This window comes from Geotrypetes seraphini, chromosome 15, assembly GCF_902459505.1.
Source record: "Geotrypetes seraphini chromosome 15, aGeoSer1.1, whole genome shotgun sequence".
Classification (NCBI taxonomy): domain Eukaryota; kingdom Metazoa; phylum Chordata; class Amphibia; order Gymnophiona; family Dermophiidae; genus Geotrypetes; species Geotrypetes seraphini.
Window position 1 is genome coordinate 16,186,872 of NC_047098.1, and position 18,115 is coordinate 16,204,986.

The window sequence follows — 18,115 nt, forward strand, 5'->3', positions numbered from 1 at the left end:
TGAGCGTATGTATACGTACCAAACTGACTTTGATTTTAATGGTTGTACAAGTTCGAAGACTGGAAGGTCCCCCCCCCCTTTGTTTAAATCAAATATAATATTTGAAATAAAACCCCGCTACAAAATTAATCAATCAAACTTTTCTTTATTTAAACATTTATATACCGTATAAATCCGATATGGTTTACATAACAACAGTCCTAAATATTGGACAGTACATACATGTTCAATACCTAAAAAGCTTTGCTATAAGATCCAGAATATCTATCTAATAAAACATTCGCAGGTAAATTTGATAAACTCAGGGAGAATTTCTGAGGGGATCAAAAAAAAAATTCCTTTTACAGATGAATGCAATAAACACATTTCTTCATTGATTTTATTTTTATAATTTTCATCGGGGAAATCTAGAGCTTCAGTTACGGGAAATTAATAAAAGGGAACCAGGTCCAGTGCAAGAATATCGGACGCCCTGGGAGACCCTTTAACCCTTCCCTCCCCACAACTAACCTTTCAGGACCCTAGCCTTCCCCTGCCAAAAGTTTGATAATTGAAGTCAGCTATCATGTACAGGGCCATGGTGAGACCTCATCTGGAGTACTGTGTGCAGTTCTGGAGGCCACATTACAATAAAGATGAGCGCAGAATTGAATCGGTTCAGCGGACGGCCACCAGGATGATCTGGGGGCTCAAGGGTCTCTCGTACGAAGAGAGACTGAACAAATTGCAGCTCTACACTCTCGAGGAACGTAGGGAGAGGGGAGACACGATCGAAACATTTAAGTACCAGACGGGACGTGTCGAAGTGGAAGATGATATTTTCTTTCTCAAGGGACCCTCGGCCACAAGAGGGCACCCGCTCAAACTCAGGGGCGGAAAATTTCATGGCGACACCAGAAAGTATTTCTTCACAGAGAGAGTGGTTGATCATTGGAACAAGCTTCCAGTGCAGGTGATCGAGGCAGACAGCGTGCCAGACTTTAAGAATAAATGGGATACCCATGTGGGATCCCTACGAGGGTCAAGATAAGGAAATTGGGTCATTAGGGCATAGACAGGGGGTGGGTAAGCAGAGTGGGCAGACTTGATAGGCTGTAGCCCTTTTCTGCCGTCATCTTCTATGTTTCTATATTCAAGCAGACACCTCCCCTTCCAGAAAGTTCCTATAAAAACGCTTAATTCAATATCATGCGTTTATATATTAAGCTTTGTTTTATGTTCATATCCATCCATCCATGATGAGAGCAGATTCCAGTAATAAATGTGCTATTTGAAAACTGCCCACCCCCAAATGAGCTCAAGTGGGGGGAGCGTGTGGTGCAGTGGTAAAAGCTACAGCCTCGGCACCCTGAGGTTGTGGGTTCAAATCCTGCACTACTCCTTGTGACCCCGGGCAAGTCACTTAGGGCAAGATTCTCAAAACTTGATCGCCGTCGCTAAACTGTTTCCCGGCAGTTTAGCCTGCACGCCTTTTAGCGGCGGATTATCAAAACGGATGATCTCCGTCTTTAGCGAGGTTTCTAGCAGTCTCCGACAATGGCGTGCAAATGCGCTCTTTAACATGGAAATGAGCCCTCCGGTGGATTCTTAAAAATCGCTGAGGCATTTTCAAAGAGTGGCGTCGGCTCTTGGCGACAAAAATCAGCGACGGGTCCGGGGGCGCCGTTACAGTGACAGCACTTGTGTTGAGACTGTGGCTAATGAAAAAAAAAAGGTGTATCTATATTTGTAGTGGACGGTAGTCAAATCACGCTTCTTTTGAGTTTTTGGGAGAGACAGGCATGTTTCATGCGCGCTTGTTAAAAGCCGTTTCTTCTTGAGCGTGTCTTGTGTGTTTCTGGCTTTGGGTCTTGATTAAATTTTACATTAAAAACAAATTACAAGATTTACCTGAATTATAGTAGTTTTGGGGGGAGAGAAAGGCATGTTTTATGCGCGATTGAAAAAAAGTCAACGTTGCTTCTCCCCTCCTCTCCCTTCCATTTGTCCAGCAGAAGAGTGTGTGACGGCGTTTTTCTGCGCATGTGCCCATGGGCACATGCAAATGTAGGAAATCTTCGCTGCTGTCCGCCGATCTTATTTGCATGTGCGATTTTTTAAGAATGCCTCGGGTTTTTAGATTCAGTATCAAAACGGCTGTGGTAGCAGATCGTCGCTTTTTAACATGGGTTTTTGAAAATCCTGGAGTTAATTCCCATTGCCCCAGGTACGTTAGATAGAGCGGGAGCCCGCCGGGACAGTTAGGGAAAATGCTTGAGTACCTGAATAATTTAGAATTATAGGATACTAGTCTCATAGCCCGTTACATTAACGGGTGCTAGAATATATGTGTGTGTGTCTGTCTTTATTTTGTTTTCTCTCTCCTTAGCCGCTTTCTGTATTTCTGTCTTTCTTTCTTTCTTTTTTTTTTCCCTTGGCTGTCCACTAGAAAATGACATGGGATTATTTCCCTCGGTTATCCGCGGGGACGGGGACGGTGATTAATTTTGTCACCGTGTCATTCTCTACTGTCCACCATCATCCCTTGCCTGCTCCCCCTGTCCATGCTCCCTTCCTTGTGTCCTCCACCACCACCATTCTGAGCTCTCCTGTGTCTTCCACCACCCCTGCTGCTGCCCGAAGAAGCCAGGCCTTAACCACAAAGCTGGGGGGAGGGAGGGTTTTAAAAGGTACAGCAGCGGTGGTGGTGGTGGTGGTGGGGGGTTGAAAAGCCATCGGCCGTGAAGTATGCCGCCTGCACGTGAAGTATGCCGCCTGTGTAACCCTCCACATTATACAGAAAACTTAACTTTTCCCCTTAAAAATAGAGAAAAAGTTAAGTTTGGGGTTATAAATCCCCAATACCACCCCCAACAGCAGCACAAACAGTATTTAGGGTTCCCCCTCCACCCCCCCCATCAGAGCCCTTTAAAATAAGGATTTTTGTGTAGCGCGCTGATGTCTTACGCTCAATTGTCCGCTCCAATTTATCGGTGCCCTTATGACTGTGAACCCTTTGTTACCATGTGGATCTTCTTATCTTTGCAAACTTGGATTTTCAGCTATGACAAATCTGATGGTGAATGATGACATGCGTTTGCTTGACTATTCAGCCACTTTATGAGTTAATTTGCACTCTAAAAACCCCATACCTAGCTTAAAGAACTTTAAATAAATAACTCTCAAATGTAATTTTGTGTTGGTTTCTGGCAATGTTATAATTTCAATTACATATAATGTGTCGTGAAAAATATTTGTTCTGTTTAATGCGCCGGAGCTAAAAAAAAGTTTGAGAAACATTGATCTAGAGACCATCCCCGCATGTGACAAACTATGTGACTTGCGCAGGGGTGTCCAACCTTTTGTCTTCACTGGGCCGCATTGGCCGAAAAAAAATGTTTCTGGGGGCCAAACGCTGCAGCAAGACAGAGGAGGGAGCCGGCAAGACGGTAAACACCAGGGGGCAGCAGAGGGAAACACTGCATTTTCCTCGACTGGGGCCGGACAAAATACTTCACTGGGCCGCAGGTTGGACACCCCCTGCAAGTTTACAGCCTTTTCTTTGCTGAAATCCAAGTGTAGGCTCTTTATTAACTGAGCCCTGAGGACAGTCTCTTCTGCCTTAGAGGGAACAGCTTAATGCCCCACTGACCAATCCCATTGAGGACATGATGACATTGCAACCATTGTCATGAGCAAGAAGATTAAACCTCCAGCTTAAAGTAAGTCATAGAAAGAGAACAGTGGACCTAAGGAGAGATGAGTTCAGCTCAAACCAGGAAATTCCCCGACATAGGATAAACACAGCACATGATGACAGACAAGGGCCTGAAGTTCCGTCTGTCCTGTTCCATTGCTGTAGACCCCCAGCCGATCACTGGTTTTCCCTGTGCCTTATGCTAGCCAGACATCCTCTGTGCTAGCTCCATGCTTTCCTGAATTTTGTCATAACATTTGTCTCCATCGCTTCCCCCTGGAGACTTTTCAGTGTAGGATTTTATATAAATTAATGTTTTTAATTTTTAAGACTCTATCCTCTAGTGAGCCACAATTTATATCAAAATCACTGATCCCATATAAAACCCAAAGATCTTTGCGTTCATCGGATCAAAATTTACTAACTGTGCCATCTCTAAAAATTATTGGAACAAGAAGAGCAGATATGTTCACGGTTGCAGGCCCACAATGGTGGAACACCCTCCCTCAATATATTAGATTAGAGCGTGATATCACATTATTTAAAAAATTTTTAAAAACTCATCTGTTCAAGGATGCTTTTAACCTTTAATTAAATATCTTTCTATGTTTTTAATTAATATTTTCTGAAGAATGCCTTGCTACCAATTTTTACCCTACCTTTTGTTCTTCCCTTTTCCTATATCCCGATTGTAACTTTACCTACTTCCCCATTTGTCAAGTTTGTTGAAATTAGGATTTATTGTTATTATGTTTAAAGTTTCTTTACTATATTTTATTTTATAATATGTACATCGCTTAGAAATTTGGAATAGGCGATTTATTAAAAAATGAAAAAAAAAAAAAAAATATTCCCCACCCTTCAATTTACGGAATATTTTCTGCCTCTAATCTATCGACACCTTAAACTAGGGATGGGCTGTCATTTGCCATGACACCGAAAATGCCTATGGTAAGGCCCTCTTTTATTAAGGGGGGGGCTGACCGATTATCGTGCGTTAATTGATTTGCCCGCGCTAAACGCTAACGTGTGCATGTTAGTCTATGGACCCGTTATTGCTTAGCGTGCGCTTAATTTGATTAGTGCATGCTAATTGGTTAGCACACCTTAGTAAAAGAGGGGGTATGTCACTGCATGTAAACCCCAAAACGAGCAGAAAAAAACATAGGAGTCCTTTTATGAAGGCACCCTAACTGATTTAGAGCGCGCTAAAATGCTAAGGGGCTCATAATCGAAAGAGAAAAACGTCCAAAAACCGGCCCAAGTCGGCACTTGGACGAACATTTCTCAAAAACGTCCAAGCGCCGATAATCAAACCGGGTTTTGGACGTATTTCTAAACGACTTAGGCCCTCATAGTGCCGCTCAACGCCCAAAGCTAAACGGGGCGTTTCGGGAGGCGTGTCGAGGGCGGGACGTGGGCCGGCTTAGACTTGGTCGTACAGCATGTAAAACCAAAAGTGATACAGCCCACGATCGACGGAACTTGGACGTTGTGACTTAGACCATTTGAAACATGGTCTAAATCACAAAAACCCACCTAAACTCACCAGATATGCACTGAAAACACATAAAACAGACCCCCACACACTACCCCAGTGGTCACCGCCCCCCCCCCCCCCCCCATAAAATCACAACTTTAAAATTCAATCTCCAGACCATCATCAACTGGCCGCCTGGCATAGGAAAGCCTAGTCGTCCAGCACAGAGGCAGCTTAAGTTGTCTTGGGGGTGGGTTAGGGACCCATAGAGAGGAGGCCCCATGCCCATAAGCCCCTGTAATCACTGCATGGATACTTAACCCTTTAACTCTTTACCCTCCCTTTTGTTTTCCCACTTTGTGTTTATTCTCTCAAAGAAAGAATTGTAACTTTTCCCTTCTCTCCTCCCTGACTCTTGTTAGTTTAATCTGTAAGTCTCTTGTTATTTTATTGGATGTTATAACTATGTTTTTTTTAGAAAATTGTACATCGCTTAGCAAATTGAATAAGCGATTCATCAAATACCAATAAAAACTTGAACTTGAAACTTAAACATGTGCACTGCCCTATACACCCCCAAAACCCTTTTTTACTGGCATATATGTGGCTCCTGCAGCCATAAGGGCTATTGGGGTGGTAGATAACTGGGTCTAGGGGATTCTGGAGGTGGTTTGGGGGGCTCACCGTGACCTATAAGGGAGCTATAGTGAGGAGAAGCCATGGCACCCTGTTTGTGAGGTTCACAGCAGTGCCCTGTAAGGTACCCCACTATTTAGATGGCCTGTCTGGGTGTTCTGTCCATCACTTTGCAGGCCCCTCCCACATCCAACAGGGCTTGTTCTAGACGTTTTGGACTTGGATGGACAGTTGGACGAAAATGTGCTTTAAAGATCGACGTTTTAGTGGCTTGGACGATCAGATCTTCAGGACGTATAATTGGACGATTTTCGAAAGTCAGAAGACGTTGGACGTCTCTTTCGGAAATAGGACTTAGGCTCTTTTTGACTTTGGATGACTTGCGAAATGGACGTAAATGGACTTAGACGTCCCTTTCGATTAAGCCCCTCCACGGCATCCATTATATTCTATGGGCGCTTTAGCATCTAGTGCATGCTAAATCAGTCAGTGCGCCTTCATAAAAGGACCCCCTAAATATATGCATTCACTGGTGGAGTGTGAGGCGTCCAGGGCGTTGGTGCCCCTCCCGCCCTCTTCTCTGCTCCCCGCTCCTTCCCTGCCCCCTCCTGCCCTGCGTACGCCCCTTCTTTTCCCCCCGTACCTATTCATCTTCCCCGGCGCAAGCAGCATCTCCAACTTCCTGCCCGCTCTGGTGTCAGCTCTCCCTCCGACGTCACTTCCTAGTCACGGGACCCAGAAGTAACGTCAGAGGAGAACGCCAAGGCTGGCGCGAGCGGTAGGTTGGAGCTGTTGATCATGTCAGCGAAGAGCTGGGGAGAGGGAGCGGGGAAAGAGAGGGAAGGAGCAGGAAGGTTGGAGAGGAGTGGTGCCGGCACCCCCACTAGACAGCGCTCGGGGCTGTTCGCCCCCCCCCCCTCACTCCACCTTATTACGCCAATGTTGTTCAATGCGACCTTCGGGCAGGAGGACATCCGCGCGTACGACGTGATGACGCGCGTGACGTCATTGCGTTGCTGTCCTGCCCAAGAAGAGCAGGCATTGGGGGGGGGGGAATTGGAGGCGGAGCTAGGGTGGGCGGGATTGGGTGGGACTGGGCGGGCCTGGGGGCAGGCCTAGAGGCCCGGATTATCCAGACAGAAAATCTGATAACCCTATATTGGAGTGTCATACAGCTTGAATTAGTTGTATTGGACATCACACTTGCCTTTCTGTTGTTTTGCTTTCTTTGAAAATTACCCCCCTTGCAGGTATAAGTGTGCTTTGATATTTTGCTTTTACAATAGCTCCCTTTTGTCCTCAGCCTTCACCCAAAGGCTGCTACCATAAGCAATGACGTGGTTTGCCAAATGCTTAAGCCAGCCCTAGTAGCAATGCTCCTAAGATGTGTTAAATGCCTGCATTAGATGACAGATGTTTAACACATGTTAAAATTTGTATCATCAATAAAGCTCTTTAATTCTTTGACCCCTCCCCCCCTTTGCACCTTTATCTTCTCCTCTTCTAGCGGTTTCTTTCCTTTCACTTTAAGGACTGAGCGACTTGTGCTTAAGGACTAGATTTGATATCAAAATGTTGGTTTCTTCTAAATTTCTTTATTCTCTTTTCCATTTTGAATATTGTGAATTTCTGTCCTTTAAAAGGTCTTCTTGCAAATGATAAAGTTAAACGTTTGGAAGGCAGTGCAAACAAATAGGATTTTTTTTTTTTTTAAGGCTGATGGATATTTCTGATTTTCCGACCACGGTGGAGACAAAGTTTGGTTGCAGACCCCTTCAGACTGAGCTCTTGGGCAGATTTGTGGATTTATTTGGTGAACCCATGCAGCTACATAGAAACATGATGGCAGATAAAGGCCAAATGGCCCATCCAGTCTGTCCATCCGCAGTAACCATTATCTCTTTCTCTCGCTCAGAGATCCCAGGTACCTATCCCAGGCTTTCTTGAAATCAGACACAATCTCTGTCTCCACCACCTCTTCCAGGAGACTGTTCCATGCATCTACCACCCTTTCTGTAAGAAAGCATTTCCTTAGATTACTCCTCAGCCTATCACCTCTTAACTTCATCCTATGCCCTCTCATTCCAGAGCTTCCTTTCAAATGAAAGAGACTCGACTCAGGCGCATTTACACCACGTAGGTATTTAAACGTCTCTATCATATCTCCCCTCTCCCGCCTTTCCTTTAAGTCTGTCCCCAAATGCCTTATGACGAAGACCACATACCATTTTAGTAGCCTTCCTCTAGACCAGTGGTCTCAAACTCGTGGCCTGAGGGCCACATGCGGCCCGCCAGGTACAATTTTGAGGCCCTCGGTATGTTTATCATAAATCACAAAAGTAAAATAAAACAGTTTCTTGATCATATGTCTCTTTAGCTATAAATTACATTATTATTAAGACATCCAAAAGGAAAGATTTATAAACTAAAAAGAGCTTTACCTCATGCAAAATTGTCATTTCTTTAATAAGACATTGACTATTTTTCTGAGGCCCTCCAAGTACCTACAAATCCAAAATGTGGCCCTGCAAAGGGTTTGAGTTTGAGACCACTGCTCTAGACCGACTCCATCCTTTTTATATCTTTTTGAAGGTGCGGCCTCCAGAATTGTACACAATATTCTAAATGAGGTCTCACCAGAGTCTTACACAGGGGCATCAATACCTCCTTTTTCCTACTGGCTATACTTCGTCCTATGCACCCTAGCATCCTTCTAGCTTTTGCTGTCACCTTTTCAACCTGTTTGGCCAGTTCATTGACTTAGTGTGTGAACTTCTGGTAAAATCTCACATACTTCTCTTTATATGCCAGTCCTCGGGACACAGCTAGCCAGTCTGGTTTTCAGGATACCCCCAATGAATTTGCATGAGATAGATTTACACATAATGAAGGCAGTGCATGCAAATATAGTTCATGCGTACTCATTGTGGGTATCCTGAAAACCAGACTTTCTAGGCACGTCCCGAGGACTGGTTTCAGAATCTGTGCTATAGGCATATGCCACACATGAATGCATGCACCCACCCACACCCACCCAGAACACCTACCACTCAGGCAGCTGAGAAGCAAGACCATGTCGCCTACCTGAAAATAAATGTAAACACAACTAGTTGAGGAACTGGGATCTTTGAAAGGCTGCCTTATCCAGTGTATAAAGTTCAGTATAAAAGTTTAGGTTCCTTCAACATACTTGGCAAATAGCAACATCCATTGCTGTTTTATTTTTTTATATTTTAAACAAAGAAAAACTTATTTCACAGTTTGGAAGCTGACAGCCTATTCATCATTGTCAGTGTCTACTGTTTTTAATGAAGGAAATTCCATCACCGATCGCTGTTCATTTATTTTTTTTTCCTGTGGCTATAAGATGGGGTTATGATCGCCATCAATGGCACTTCAGTTTTCCCATCAGAGAGGTCGTCTTTGGGCCAGAAGCTTCCCACCACTTCAGTACCTTTGAAATAGGTCCATCCTATTGATATTAGCTCAGTGAAGGCCCCTCGGCCAGTTTGGGTAAAGATGAGCTCTATGCCAGCCTCATAAAAACACACACCTATCACTGGTTTGTAAGCACTTCAGGGTAGGGTTTCTATAACTACTGGCGTTTATCTGTCAGCTAATTTACTTAGGCCCCCTTTTATCAAGCTGTATTAGGGTTTTTTTTTTAAAAATCACTGGCCGCTGTGGTAAAAGCTCCATTGCTAATAGGAATTCTATGAGCATTAGAAACATAAACTAGAAACGCTAATGCACCTTAGTAAAAGGAATTTTTAGAAAATGCCGAAAACGCTATTATTTGTCAATGCTTTCATGTGCTAATGCGATTTGCTGCTGAAGCCTTTCCGTCCTGTAAATGTTTTTGTGGGATTTTGTCTTTCCATCTTGTTGGACGAATTTGAAAAAAAGGTTTTGATAATGATACTGTTAGTTAATGTTTTATTGTGTTTGTTCTGTCGAAACGTGTTTTACCATTTTGAATATGCATGCATGTAACTTTTTGCTCAACAGCGAGATGTCCGGTACCAGTCGGCTATGGCTGTATACACACGCCAAAAGATTCTTCATTGGAATTTTGGTCAAATCTATGCGAGTGGTACTATTCTCTGTATATCATCATTTGTGATTCTTAAGACTCCTGAGGCAGGCCTGTTGGCCGAAACATGTACATGTCGAGTCATTGAGGAATCAAGATCTTCACATTATCAGATGAGTTGGAGGACACTTTTTTAGTGCACATCATTCTGATTTGGACAAATCCATTTTGGTTTCTCTGCATTTGTGTTTGTGGTTTTGTTTCCCCCTGTTTTGTACTTTCTGTAACTTTGTAAACCACATAGTTTTTATGCGGTTATAGAAAAATTTTAAATAAATATATAAATATCATCCCAGATTTATCGTTAAATAATTTTTATTGAGCAAGAAACTAGTCGATCCAGTATTTCTTACAATAAACAAAGCTCAATCACACATTTTTGCCATCCCCTCCCGCCCTAACTCCCCTCCCCCCGCCCCCCCCCAGTCCGGAGTCCCAAAGAACTAACTCAAATATACAAACAACTAATTAAACATATATCAATAATTCAAAATACGACTTCTAGACACAGATGTCATAGTATTCCAAAATGGTTCCCATGTAGCCGTAAAGTGGAGACCACCTGTTGAGGAGAGGTCAAGGACACTTCGACGTTCCCAAGCTAACAAGGTGATCATCTGAGACCTCCACAAGGAAAGCGTTGGAACCACAACAGCAAAATACATTTTAGAGAAGACAGAATTGACCATCGCAAAAAGGTCCTAGCTCCAGGTAGTCTAGGGTGATAAAAAGCTAAACCCCAAAAAGTAGTTCTGGTATAAGACGTACTTTCATCTTCCAAATATGTTCAATGAAGGCAAATAAACTGGTCCAAAAGGATTGAACAGCCGGGCATGACCAAAACATATGGCCAAGAGTAGCTTCCTGAAATCCACATGTCATACAGCATGGAGAGGGGCGCAATTTAGCTCGATGCGCCCACTTAAGTCAGGGTTGTCCAATGTCGGTCCTCGAGGGCCGCAATCCAGTCGGGTTTTTAGGATTTCCCCAATGAATATGCATGAGATCTATTAGCATATATAGAGATCTCATGCATATTTATTGGGGAAATCCTGAAAACCCGACTGGATTGCGGCCCTCGAGGACTGACATTGGACACCCCTGACTTAGGTGAAACAAATAATCGAAATAACAATTTATATTGCATTTATCCCAGATTTATAAAAATTAGGTTTTGGACATCAATGCAATGCTGTTTTTCAGACATTCAAAATATGAATAGATCTTCTCTAACAAGGGTCAATGTAAATACAATTTCTGAATGAAATATATCTTTGATTGCTTCTCATTAGACCACTCGTACATTTTAAAAGCATTTTACCTGGTCATTAATGGGGAACACTACGAGATTTTGTTCATCACAGGAACACACTGCCCGGATATACTTTAACCAGTTCCCAGTTCCAGCCTGGTTGGCTTCGATGTTGAATTTCTCATTTCCCAGTTCCTCAGCAATCTGCAAGAAAGCAGAGAATAATCCATGTTTTAAAATCCAGGCAATCAATTTTTTTAATTTTATATTTCAATTTCTCTGTTCTTTATGTGTTTTAGTTGATTTGCTGCATGACTAATCTAAAAATGTTTTACGACATTAATGCAGAATTGCACTATTTTTTTTTTTTGTACTAATTGCTAATAGGACCTTATAATAGAGAATGACACGGGGACAAATTTGTCCCTGCAGGAACTCAATTTCCCCCTCCCCAAGAGATTCGTCACTGCCCCTGTCCCAGCCCCATTCCTGTAAGCTCTACCTTAACCACACAAGCCCTGAACACTTAAAGTGTTTGAAGCTTGTGCAGATGAGGACGGAGCTTAGGCATTGGTGGAATGAGGCATTATGACATCACAATCTGAGCTCTAGAATGTTGATACTTATGATTTTAAAGTGTTCCAGGCTTGTGCAGATGAGGACGGAGCTTAGGCATTGGTGAAATGAGGCATTATGACATCACAGTCTGAGCTCTAGAATGTTGCTACTTATGATTTAAAAGTGAGGCTTGTGCAGATGAGGACGGAACTTAGGCATTGGTGGAATGAGGCATTATGACATCACAATCTGAGCTCTAGAATGTTGCTACTTAGGATTTTAAAGTGAGGCTTGTGCAGACGAGGACGGAGCTTGCAGGAATGGGGCAGGGACAGGAAAGGAACTCGCTGGGGCGGGATGGGAAAATGAGTTCCCGTGGGGACAGGTAAAAATTTGTCCCAGTGTCATATAACACACAATTCTTTGTCTGGTTTCACTTATGCAATTAACTCCCTCTTCTACAAAACCGCACTAGCGGTTTTTAGTGCAGAGAGAGTACAGAGAGCCACGCTGAATGGCCCGCGTGGGTCCCCCACGCTAGGAATTGCTAGTGCAGTTTCGTAGAAGAGGCCCTAAGTGCTGAATATCAAATTGAAATAGATAAGTGATAACTGGCTGCACATTCCTGGATAATCAATGCTGGTGTCCGGACATGGCCTAACATCGACTATCCCAGCATAATGCCAGTGGTGGCCCCAAAATCCACTGACCACCACTAGCTGACTATTTATTCCTAAATGAGTAAGTTATCTTTGGATATCATGAGAGTTATCTGTGTGACAATGGCTGCCACTTACACATGGTGACGGGACTAAATCGCGCAAGACAACGGCGCGCCGACACCTGAGCGCAGACAACTGAGCGCAAGGTTGACGGCGCGCCAAAGAAAAGCACTATTTTAAAGGGCTCCGACGGGGGTTGCGCTGGCGTTGTGGGGGGTTGTAACCCCCCACATTATACTTAAAACTGAACTTTTCCCCTAAAAAACAGGCAAAAAGTTTGGTTTCAAGTAGAATGAGGGGGGTTACAACCCCCCAAACCCCCCACAACGCCAGCGCGATGTCTGTTAAGTAAAATAAGGGGTCCCCCCACCAACACCCCCCGTCAGAACCCTTTAAAATAGTGCTTTTCTTCGGTGCGCCGTCAATCTTGCGCTCAGTTGTCGGCGCGCCGTTGTCTCGCGCAATTTTGTCTATGAATCCAAACGGCTAGCATCATTGAGTATACATATTAAATAACGCTCTAGAGATGGTATATACCAGAGATCTCAAAGTCCCTCCTTGAGGGCCGCAATCCAGTCGGGTTTTCAGGATTTCCCCAATGAATATGCATCGAAAGCAGTGCATGCACATAGATCTCATGCATATTCATTGTTGAAATCCTGAAAACCCGACTGGATTGCGGCCCTCAAGGAGGGACTTTGAGACCCCTGGTATATACTGTTAAATGGTGGCTACCGTGGTTGAATACTGACCCCATGCACCAATACGACTAGTGGAACCTTGTGCCATCAGGAAACTAACAGAAGATGCCTGAGTCACATATAAAAGAAGTGTGATGATGAGAATAGAAAGTGGAAACTAATGACTGTGCTTTTGCCAAACTGAAAAACTCCTTTTATTTTTTTTCATAATTGTTTTGTGTCAGAGTTATAGATACAATATATTTCACAGGTTGTTTCTCAGTTTCGGTTCTCACGCTTGTGCAGATGCAATCTGAGTGCACTCCTGTCATAAGAACATAAGAATGGCCAGGGTCAGACCAATGGTCCATCAAGCCCAATAGCCCATCCTCACAGTGGCCAATCCAGGTCATCAGTATCTGGCAAAACGCCCAAAGAATAGCAACATTCCAGAATCTCAAAGAGTAGCAACATTCTAGAATCTCAAAGAGTAGCAACATTCCAGAATCTCAAAGAGTAGCAACATTCTAGAACCCTCCTTCAGAGACATCAAATACAAAAGCGTCAGGAAAAGAATGTTCTCGGTGATGGCTCCAAGGTGGTGGAATGCCTTCCCGAAGGAGCTAAAACTAGAAAAAGATACCGGAAAGTTCAAGAAAGGGATAAAAACCATCCTCTTCATAGACTACTGTAGCCAATAAAACAACATAGAACAGACAGTTGACTAGTTCCCCCCTCCCCCCCACAAAAATCAGGAACTCGATAGGAAGAACACAAAAGGAAGTAAATAAACCAAAGGCTAAAGTCCAGAAAACTAGACTCTGAGGAAGATAAACAAACACGATACATAGACTATATTTAGTTGAATAGGCCAAACTCCTTAGGAGGTGTGTAAATATTGTGTACTTAGCTGCAGTAGTAAACCTAATATTAGATGTGAAGTTAGGTGGGACGATTGAACATATGCAAATAAGTAGGATGATCGATGTGCCGGTAACATAAGTAGGATGATTGATTATGCCATAATTATGCTGGTCTTAATAACTCTGTATTGTAACACTGCTACAGAAGCTCCTGTAACTCTGTATAGAGCCCATGTATTGTAACACCCCGCAGAAGCTCTTTGTAACTTTGTATTGTAACACTTCTACAGAAGCTCAGGCAAACCGCTCTGAATTGACTCCCCTAGTCATTAGTAGCGGTATAGAAGCTCACAATAAACAATAAACCTCAAAGAGTAGCAACATTCTAGAATCTCAAAGAGTAGCAACATTCCAGAATCTCAAAGAGTAGCAACATTCTAGAATCTCAAAGAGTAGCAACATTCCAGAATCTCAAAGAGTAGCAACATTCTAGAATTTCAAAGAGTAGTAACATTCCAGAATCTCAAAGAGTAGCAACATTCTAGAATCTCAAAGAGTAGTAACATTCCAGAATCTCAAAGAGTAGCAACATTCTAGAACCCTCCTTCAGAGACATCAAATACAAAAGCGTCAGGAAAAGAATATTCTCGGTGATGGCTCTGATTGTGTGGGTGAAAGTGAGTCACTGCCAGGGGTACTGGGGAGATGGTCTTTTGAACATACAAATAATTGGGAAAGTAGTCTTCTAATCGGTTCCCTTAGCCTTCTGCGGCTGGCGTCATGATTGTTGCAGTTGTCCGGGTCTGGCTACATCTGGGTAGGGAGAACCGACGTTCGACCATCATGCTGTGGCTGAAACATTGGTTCTACCTACCCAGACAAGGCAAGATCCGGACAACTGCAACAATCTAGCCTTCTAATCACTTCCACTAACAGTCTGGAATTTCAAATTTCAAAACCCATTTACAAATATCTATTATGCTGAAATACTTCATATCTTTTGCATTCATCCACACCCTCGGACCTCCTGCAGATGTACACTGTGAAACAGAAAACCAACAAGATCACGCTTAACGAGAACAGCAAATTCGGAGTTTTTAGGACTTATTATAGACAGCTTCACTGGTTACCATTTGACGCAAGAGTTTTATTCAAATTTGATTGCATATGCTTTAAAGCAGGGGTGTCCAATCTGCGGTCCCGTGAAGTATTTTGTGCGGCCCTGGTTGAGGGCGATGCAGTGTTTTCCTCTGCTGCCCCTGGGTATTTACCGTCTTCCGGCTCCCTCCTCTGTCTTGCTGCAGCATTTGTGCAGCCCTTGAAACATTTTTTTCGGCCAAGGCGGCCCAGGGAGACCAAAAGGTTGGACACCCCCTGCTTTAAAGTATTATTCAGTTTAGCCTAAAGCATGGAAGGAAACAGTCATTCGTCCCATTATCAAGGATCAAAAAATTAGTTCTGAGGAAAAATCCAATTATAGGCCAATTGCAAATATCCCCTTCTTGGCAAAGTTGACTGAGCAGGTGGTATTTAATCAAGTATCTGAGTTCATAGAAAAAACGAACATCTTACATCCAAACCAAACGGGTTTTAGACAGCATCATTCTACTGAACATTCGTTGATTGGCTTGTCCACTTCCATACTTTACATTTTGGATCATCATATATCTGTCCTTTTGATCTCCATTGATCTCTCATCTGCGTTTGATACGATTGACCACAACCTTCTTATAGACAGATTACAATCGATAGGTTCTTCTTTGGTTTAAATATTACTTTGAAAATCGTACTTCAACTGTGTCTTTTAACAATACAACTTCCGAAGATTTTTCAGTAACATACGGTATTCCACAGAGGTCCGTTCTTTCACCACTTTTGTTTAATATTTTTCTTGCCGACTTATGACCCTCTGCCAAGCCATTGGCATTGAATTCAGCTCTTACATCCACTTGATCCCACTAACTCCATGGAAACAATAGCAATCAATAGGAAACTTGAGAAGATTTACCAGTGGCTCGATGCTAACAGATTAGCCCTGAATGTTAATAAATCAAACATCATGTTCTTTCCTTGGAAAGACAGTTCCAAATTTATTTTTCCAATCTCTATTAAGGGTACTACTTTACAATTGATAAGTAACATCAAAATCTTAGGGGTTATCTTCGATGATAAACTAACCTACCATAATCACATTAGTAATATTGTTCTGGGCTGTGAAGGGGGGGGGGAAGGGTGCCATTTGGAGGGGGGAGGGTGTATGATCACTTTTTTTTCTGCAGCAACACCAATCCTTCCTTTTATAAACCCATAGCGTGGTTTTTAGCGCCAGCCGCGGCAGTAACAGCTCATAGGAATTCCTATGAGCCTCAGCGTTGTTACTGCCGCAGCTGGCACTAAAAAATGAGCTACGGTTTTCTAAAAGTGGGGGAGGGGGGCAAGTAAGGCACTTGGGGCCAGATTCTGTAAACAGCACCTAAATCGGCAGCCACCTACAAAAACAGTGTCGGCAGGGTTTTACTGGCCTACATTGCAGACGCCTAAGTTCTTTTGAGAATCGCATCTAAAGGCACCTAAGATCATCTCCATCCCTAACCACGTCTATGTTGACCTTAACTGCTTTTAGATGCCTCCTTAGACGCGATTACAATGCCTACCTTCGCAGGTGTATAACGGTGCATGCTATTTTTTTAACAAGATTTTAATCATTTTTAATGGCGCGGTCAATTACTACACCAATTAAAAACTAATTAAAACAATTAAGTTAGACGGTAGTATGGCGCTTACTGCCACCTAACTTACAACGCCATTTATAAAATCTGGCCCTTAAGGAATTGGGCATTTGAAGGATTATATTTAGATAAATGATGTTACGGTAGTCCAGGACACTAAGAATAGAAACTTGGACAAGCAGACGAAAGGAGGTGTCGTCAAAGTATTTTTTAATGGTGCGGAGTTTCCAGAGTATCGAGATACTTTTCTTAAACACTAGGTCAGTGTGTTTCTCTAGTGTGAGATGTTTGTCTAAGGTGACTCCTAGTATTTTTAAGGATTGTTCAATACAGTAGTCTAGGCCATTTATACGTATCGCAGTTTCCTTGATTTTGTCATTTGGGGATACTAAGAAGAATTTAGTTTTTTCTGGGTTTAGCTTTAGCCTAAACGCTGTCATCCAAAGTTCGATCTGATTTAGGGTAGAGATAGCGAGTTTAGAAGCTCTAGACTAGGTTGTGGCCCTTGAGGATTATGTTTGCCCACCCCTGCTCTAAAGGGATAAGGGGGACTTGGGGGAACATTTAAAGCTACAAAGCATGTGAGTAGGTAAATGATTCCTCATTCACTCCTTTCTCATTCCTTCTTTGCTTCTTCACTATTTGCCCCTTGCTTTCTACTTCTTCATATTGTCACCCAAAAGTTCTACCGCTTGGGAATATTCTAGAAATGAGAGAGCAAGAGAGCGACAGAGCGAGAAATGAGACAGACAGACGAAGAAATGAGAGAGAGGCAGAGGCATGAGAGAGAGCTAGAGACCGAGAAATGAGACAGAAAATTGAGACAGAGAAAGAAATGAGAAATAGACTGAGAGACAGCGACAGAGAAAGAAATGAAAGAGAGAGACAGACAGAGAGAAAAATGAGAGAGACAGAAATGAGAGAGAGACACACACACACACAATGAGAGACAGAGAGAAATGAGAGAGACAGAGAGAAAAATGAGAGTCAGAAATAAGAGAGAGAAAGAGACAGAGAGACACACACACACACAATGAGAGAGAGAGAGACAGAAAGAGATAGAGAAATGAGAGAGAGAGAGAGAGAAAGAACAGCAGGTGCAATTTCTTGTCTTTGTCAAATCATTCCGAGGTGTGACTTTGCCTGCCACTTCTTCCCTGTTTACATGTTTGCGTTGGCAGCTCCCCATGTGGTAATGACTCATCATCAACCCTACCATCCAATATAAATCTGATTCTTTGGAGAATAAATTGTTCTCTTTCTCTCTCTTACTCTATTCCAATTCAATCCTCTTTGGAAAGAAAAAAAAAAAAAATGATGGTGGGGACTAGGGGCAATTGTGTTTTTTTTTATTATTATTAACTATAACTTCACTGCAGTGGAAATTTCTACAGTTTTGCTCATCAGTTTCTTTTCTTACAGAAGG

General features: G+C 42.9%; 1 protein-coding gene across 12 annotated transcripts in view; it reads right to left on the reverse strand.

Moving 5' to 3' along the window:
* Positions 1-18,115, reverse strand: part of PRDM16 (PR/SET domain 16) — an 888,295-nt gene that overhangs the window by 114,238 nt on the left and 755,942 nt on the right. For all 12 annotated transcript variants that reach the window (XM_033921997.1, XM_033921996.1, XM_033921992.1 and 9 more), the window contains one exon: positions 11,207-11,341. In XM_033921997.1, the coding sequence (XP_033777888.1) occupies positions 11,207-11,341 (135 nt within the window). The remainder of the gene's footprint in view (positions 1-11,206; positions 11,342-18,115) is intronic.